Here is a 7,545-nt window from a genome sequence, read left to right on the forward strand (position 1 = left end):
GACGTCACTGCTGGAGATAGAGAGGGTCATTGTGTGAACAAGTTCGACGGGATTTGACCGAAAATTTGGGTAAGTCCCTATATTGATTCGTGTGGGATCCCCCGGGAAAGAAAGTTTAGCAATTTCTATAATGTATTCTACCAACACAGATGAACTTTCATGCTAATTTATATATTACATTTATTCAAGTTCGACGCCCCAAGAAAAGAAAAGAAAATACTTTTTTTATCGAGAAAAGTCGGCCGTGGCTTCTGCCGCGCTGACTAACACCAGGGAAGAAACCCGAGACCTGCCCGCCAGATATAACAGTGGAACTGGCTGACTGGCAGGGGTTAAATGTTTATGGGCTCAGTGGAAATGTGTCTCCACATGACTGAGCATGACTGTGAAAGCTGAGAAACACTCATGACGCATCAGCCGTAAAGATTGAATCTTTTGACAAAGGTATGTGGTCGTGGAACTCTAGCTCCTGGTCCCGAACACCGTGACGAAACATTGCCGGCAAAAACTTCGGTGTGAGACAGCAGCGCGTGCTACGAATCGCTCGGCTCCGAATTGTCTGCTTGTTCTTTGTTGTAGGAAAGTAGGAAGTTTGTACACGCTGATGTGATGTGGAAGGCGTGTTTACGTGTTTACACGTGATCCTAGAGCCTTGTGCCAGTAAAGTTTACGTACATGTATGAGGACCTAGAGCCTTGAGCAGTCTGTAGAGTGGAGAGAGTGGCCATGTCTTCCCCTTTCAAGCACCGAACCGCGGCGGACTCCGCACAGGTAAGACATTGATAGAAAGCTCCTTGGTTAGTCCTGAGCCAGACCTTACAGCTTCTGAGTTCAGTACGTGCGTATCGGCGTCCTTTGATTACCGGCGACGTCGCTGTTACGGTTAGGCGCTAAATTATGGTCCGGTCAGCGTGCATGGCGAGTTTACTCTGGGGTTCCAGAAAAAGTGGGCTAGGCTAGTGGGTTACCTGATAAAGATGCCCATCTGCCCCTAAACGGCTTTCAGGGTTTAATCAGTCCGGAGTTTCATTTACAATTTCGGAGGGAGTCGGCCACCCCCAGGTCGAAGAAAGACGGTACACAAACTTAATCATTAAGGTGCTTCTTTCTGAAAAACTTATCGGTATCGTTTGTTTTTTATTTGGGGTAACGTCTGTGATGAAATTTTAATTTAGGACTAGAAAAATATATATTTAAAAACTTTTTTGATTGATTCTACATAGAAAAAATTATTTCCCCAGTATAGCAGCAGACATGGTATAGAAGCTAAGTTCTTCATGTTTTTGCAAAATAAAAATAGAAAAAGAAACAAGTAATAACTTTTTGAAATCTCTAATTATGCAAATTCATCCATAAGCGCATGAAAAACGCTGCTATTTTGGTCATCAGACATTTGGACAGAGCCGCTTGAAAGCGCGGTGTGAAGGCTAGCTGACTGCTGCCTACCCCTGTGTCAGGGATCCCAGCAGCAGTATAATCAAACAATGGATAGTCAGTCAGTCAGAAAATAACGCATCAACATTGCCGTGGACTAATTCAAAATATCTTCGCTGGACGTGTGCACACAAAGATAATGCAACCCACAGGCTTTTCAGAAAATTCAACAAATTTTTGCTCAACTATATAACAATCACCAAGCAATAAGGGAGCAAAAGTTAGGGAGACATAATTTATCCACGCATTTCCGGCTTATTGCAACTCCCTTCCGCCAACTCTGGTCAGATTTGAACTCCGACCCGGAACCTTATAATGTGACCATAACAGACTTACTCACACACAAATAAACACAAAGATTTAGGCCGGGACCACTAAAAATCACTTTGGGAACTTTTTTTTCACTTAAGTAATAATCTATAGTACGATATTATTACCCAAAATACAAAAATTCAAGGTTTTCCACATCCAAAAAAGTCTCTCCTCCCAGCTTCCACTTGTTACGTTTGGTTTGTCTCAAATTTCTGGAGATATGTGGGACTGTTTGTCTAATAATAGATCATTTACACATAGACACATTTAATCTGCATTAAGTTCATTGTAATCAACAATTGCTAATTAGTTTATACAGAAATATTGTACACTTATAGTCTGACTCAACTTTATTGTTGTGATACATACCTTCTAAAAATCTGTTTGGGACCGTCCATCCTCACTTTTTGGACAACAGGGGAAAAACGTTAATTTCGAGGCCACATATGATATAGACACACACATGCATATACACACACATTCACATGCATCTTGGCATGCACAGACACACACACACACACACCCACAAACACACCCAACCACACACACCCGCCCACACACCCACAAACACACACGCACACACACACACGCACACACACACACGCACACGCACACACACACATGCCTGTGGGGCTGGGTTCTGAGGTGCTGACTAAGATCTGACCCTTGACCTTTACGTCCCCAGCACCTCTCCAGACATCAGAAGTTCCGACGGAAACATGACGGCTCACCTGTCCCCTCACCTGTCCCCTCACCTGCAGCTGCAACACCTGGCGGCTCAGGTACAACACCTGATGTGACCATGGCACCCAGAGGTTTGTATTCCTGACCTACTTTCTAAAGTACATACAGAGGGACTTTTCTGTTCTGACATAGTTGATTAAGTACAGAGGGACTTGTGTATTTTAAAGTGCAGGTCCAACTTCTGAATTACCCACTATACTTTGGTGTCCTCAGGCCTGACAGTGCTGCAGTTTATGGAGGCGCGAGCGCTGGAGCTGAATAGTCTGCTACATTCGGCCCAGTAGCTGACCTGTAACCTTTAACCTATGCCCTCTGTGTGCAGGCCTGACAGTGCTGCAGTTTATGGAGGCGCGAGCCGTGGAGCTGTGAATAGTCTGCTACATTCGGCCCAGTAGCTGACCTGTAACCTTTAACCTATGCTCTCTGTGTGCAGGCCTGACAGTGCTGCAGTTTATGGAGGCGCGAGCCGTGGAGCTGTGAATAGTCTGCTACATTCGGCCCAGTAGCTGACCTGTAACCTTTAACCTATGCTCTCTGTGTGCAGGCCTGACAGTGCTGCAGTTTATGGAGGCGCGAGCGCTGGAGCTGAATAGTCTGCTACATTCGGCCCAGCGTCTCCACGGCCCGAGGCACGCCCTGCAGTCGCTCCCCCGACACATGCGCCGCCGAGCCGTCAGCCACAACCCCAAACGGCTGCCGCGGAGGCTACGGGAGGTCAGCGCTAGGAAGGTAAACCTTAACCTTTAACATTTAACCTATATACCCTTCAGCCACAACCCCAAATGGCTGCCGTGGAGGCTCCGGGAGGTCAGCGCAAGGAAGGTAACCTTTAATCTTTAACCTTTAACCTATACCCTTCAGCCACAACCCCAAACGGCTGCCTCGGAGGCTATGGGATGTCAGCACCAGGAAGGTAACCTCTAACCTTTAACCTATACCCTTCAGCCACAAAAGTATGTGTCAAGCACATAGACTACCTATCTAGCTATGTGCTGCATTGTAAGGTGCCTGTATTGACTACCTATCTACCTATGTGTGTAAGAGGTCTGTAGTTACCTGCTTGAAAAAAAGCAGGTATTGTTTTTGGTAGGAGTGATTCCAGACAGATATCTTTAGAACCTCTGGATGGATTGCATTTACCTTTGCTATGGGGGTAAATGTTGTGAGCCATTAGCGCGCATTAAAGTTTGCATTAGAAAGGTGTAGTTTTGGATCTCACCGTTTGCCATAGGTAGATATAAAAGAACAATGATGGAATAATTTTGCCAAACGTCAAACCTTTGAAGATTAGCCGAAATGGCTAAAAGGTTTCTTAATAAATGAAATGAAATGAAACCATACCAACCCTACAACACACCATCCGCACATCAGGAAATATTTCATGCAGGTTTAAGTTTTCAGACTCCTTTTGGTGTTGGTTTTGCTGTCAAATGAAATATATCCGGGATGACTCAAATTACTGAGGGCTGTCCCAATGAAGAAACCTGTTTCTTGTTGTCATCATTATAATTGTTGTTTTTAGATGCTGCAGAGCTTGCAGCCCTGACAGGGGATGTTATTATTGTTTGTTGTTGTTATTGTTTGTAGTTGTTATGATTATTGTTTGTCGTTTTTAGATGCTGCTGAGCTTGCAGCCGGGACAGGAAATGGAGAAGTCTCGCCGGCCCCGGACGTTTTACCGGCGCCGAGCAGCGAACCGACGGGCAGATTTCAGCCGGCGCCAGGGTCATGTGACCTGGCTGGAGACGCACGTCTGGCACGCCAAGCGCTTCCACATGGTCAACAGGTGGGTTACCTGGCAGGTGGGTTACCTTACAGGTGGGTTATCTTACAGGTGGGTTACCTTACAGGTGTGCTATCTTACAGGTGGGTTACCTGGCAGGTGTGCTATCTTACAGGTGTGCTATCTTACAGGTGGGTTACCTGGCAGGTGTGCTATCTTACAGGTGGGTTACCTGGCAGGTGTGCTATCTTACAGGTGTGCTATCTTACAGGTGTGCTATCTTACAGGTGGGTTACCTAGCAGGTGGGTTACCTGAACAGGTGGCTTTAAAGCCAAACTATTCTACATGAAGAATGTGGAATTTACACAGAAGAAGAAGAAGGTGGGTTACCTTACAGGTGGGTTACCTTACAGGTGGGTTACCTTACAGGTGGGTTACCTTACAGGTGGGTTACCTTACAGGTGGGTTACCTTACAGGTGGGTTACCTTACAGGTGGGTTACCTTACAGGTGGGTTACCTTACAGGTGGGCTACCTTACAGGTGGGCTACCTTACAGGTGGGTTACCTTACAGGTGAGTTACCTGTACAGGTGGGTTACCTTACAGGTGAGTTACCTGTACAGGTGGGTTACCTTACAGGTGGGTTACCTTACAGGTGGGTTACCTTACAGGTGAGTTACCTTACAGGTGAGTTACCTGTACAGGTGGGTTACCTTACAGGTGGGTTACCTGTACAGGTGGGTTACCTTACAGGTGGGTTACCTTACAGGTGAGTTACCTTACAGGTGGGTTACCTGTAGCCTGCAGTGTGTAGTGTACATAGCTTACAAACTTAACTAATAACATGGACGTTTCGCTTGTGACTTTATTGATACATCAGTGAACAGTCCCAATGGTATCACACCTGTGTTCCAGGTGGGGGTACCGGCTTCCCGACCATCCAAGTGACAAGAGTTTACGGGCAGCCTACAGAGCCATGGTGCACCACTGCCTTATACAGGTGTGTATACAGGTGTCAGGTGTGTATACAGGTGTCAGGTGTTTATACAGGTGTCAGGTGTGTATACAGGTGTGTACATGTATATTGGTCCACCACCGTCTTATACAGGTGTGTACATGTATATAGGGCCATGGTCCACCACTGTCTTATACAGGTGTGTACATGTATATAGGGCCATGGTGCACCACTGCCTTATACAGGTGTGTACATGTATATAGGGCCATGGTCCACCACTGTCTTATACAGGTGTGTACATGTATATAGGGCCATGGTCCACCACTGTCTTATACAGGTGTGTACATGTATATTGGGCCATGGTCCACCACTGCCTTATACAGGTGTGTACATGTATATTGGTCCACCACTGCCTTATACAGGTGTGTACATGTATATAGGGCCATGGTCCACCACTGCCTTATACAGGTGTGTACATGTATATAGGGCCATGGTCCACCACTGCCTTATACAGGTGTGTACATGTATATTGGTCCACCACCGTCTTATACAGGTGTGTACATGTATATAGGGCCATGGTCCACCACTGTCTTATACAGGTGTGTACATGTATATAGGGCCATTACCATGGTGCACCACTGCCTTATACAGGTGAGTATACAAAGTATTACAAATTTTACCCCTATTTCAAGAATGGACTCTTCCAGAATATACATTTGATTAGAGAAAACAAAACAGCTTTTTAAGAACTGTTCAAAAGTTGCCAAACATGTCAATGAGGGCTTGTGTATGTATGCCCAAGGCAGCAACATCCAAAATTCAGCGCAAGTGTCTCAACAGTGATACAGGATATATTCATATTTTGTCTTTTTTTTAGGACATCTCATATTACGGGTGTATTGAGCTGACTGGTCCCCAAGACAACGTCCTGAGATTGTTAGCACACTTCACTCACAAGGACACAGGTAAGGTCGCAGATGTCATCCAGAAAGAACTTCTTACTCATAGATGTGACCTACACGTACACATGTACAACGTAGCCTGGGGAAGACCATTCAATATAACTACAGGCTCAACCTCTTCACTGGCTGGCAACAGAAAAAAGCACAAAGTTTGATCCAGTAGTTGCAATGGAGGATGGTACCGGCCATACAAGGCCGTTTATAGGGGATCACAATTAAGCATTGAAGTGTGTTTCTGCAGGGGATTTCTGCTCTGTGAGCTCCTCAGAGGGAAGTGTGGAAGGTTCAGCGACGCTGTACCGCTGCGACTGCTGCCCGCATCAGGTCCTGGGACCCGTTACCTATATGGTCAGGTCTCAGAAGGGTGAGTACTACCAGCTAGCATATTTCCTGTTACTGACATGTCTGGTTACTGACTAGCACAGTGAATTGGACATCTGTACTGACTTAAGCTCATGTCTGGTTGCAGGACAGGGGGAGGATCCTTCTGCTGTGTCTTCCTGCCAGCTGTGGCTGTGGACCCACCCAGCATGCACCATGGATATACTACAGGAGCTGCAGCAGGTGGGGAGGGGGTTACTGTAAGGGGGGGGGGGGTACTGTAGGGGGGTTCTGTAGGGGGTACTGGGGGTACTGTAAGGGGGTACTGGAGGAGGAACTGTGGGGGGTACTGTAAGGGGGCTACCGAAGGGGGGTCAGGGCAGTAGGGTATGGAAGGTAGGGTGGAGGTAGAGCAGGACTCATCCAGGATATCCTACAAGAGCGTTGGCTGATTGGGTAAGGGTAGAAGGGTGCTACAGATGTCTCACACCAGTGTTTTTGTTTACACAGATATCTCACACCGGTGTTCGTGTGCAGTCCATTGGCGATGAGTTGGCGAGGTTTTGGCTGACCGGACAACTGGCAGCAGCTACGCTGGAGGCTGCCCTCGATCTCCCCCCCTTACACAATGGTAATAATCTCCCACCCTTACACAATGGTAATAATCTCCCACCCTTACACAATGGTAATAATCCCCCCCCCCCTTACACAATGGTAATAATCTCCCCCCCTTACACAATGGTAATAATCCCCCCCCTTACACACTGGTAATAATCTCCCACCCTTACACAATGGTAATAATCTCCCACCCCCCTTACACAATGGTAATAATCTCCCCCCTTACACAATGGTAATAATCTCCCCCACTTACACAATGGTAATAATCTCCCCCCCTTACACAATGGTAATAATCCCCCCCCCCTCCTACATAATAGTAATAACCCCCCCCCCTATAAAAGGGTTATGACCTTCCCCACCTAACCAATGTATAATTGTCCACCCCTCTTACAACAAGGTGATAAATGTCCACGCCTCACAACGATGTTTGTATAGTACCACCTCCGCACCATTTGACGTATGTTTGTGAATGTAC

General features: G+C 46.5%; 1 protein-coding gene across 1 annotated transcript in view; it reads left to right on the top strand.

The window, feature by feature from the left end:
- Nucleotides 1-502: 502 nt before the first annotated feature.
- The window catches only part of LOC118416425 (ribonucleases P/MRP protein subunit POP1-like), a gene marked incomplete in the record, with an annotated part of 12,558 nt that continues 5,515 nt past the window's right edge, over nucleotides 503-7,545 (top strand). Inside the window, 10 exon segments of the mRNA XM_035821523.1 lie at nucleotides 503-771; nucleotides 2,432-2,561; nucleotides 3,035-3,219; nucleotides 4,013-4,033; nucleotides 4,107-4,276; nucleotides 5,130-5,214; nucleotides 6,047-6,134; nucleotides 6,373-6,495; nucleotides 6,601-6,695; nucleotides 6,963-6,983. Of these exon segments, the coding sequence (XP_035677416.1) occupies nucleotides 727-771; nucleotides 2,432-2,561; nucleotides 3,035-3,219; nucleotides 4,013-4,033; nucleotides 4,107-4,276; nucleotides 5,130-5,214; nucleotides 6,047-6,134; nucleotides 6,373-6,495; nucleotides 6,601-6,695; nucleotides 6,963-6,983 (963 nt within the window).

This window comes from Branchiostoma floridae, chromosome 5 (assembly GCF_000003815.2).
Source record: "Branchiostoma floridae strain S238N-H82 chromosome 5, Bfl_VNyyK, whole genome shotgun sequence".
Classification (NCBI taxonomy): domain Eukaryota; kingdom Metazoa; phylum Chordata; class Leptocardii; order Amphioxiformes; family Branchiostomatidae; genus Branchiostoma; species Branchiostoma floridae.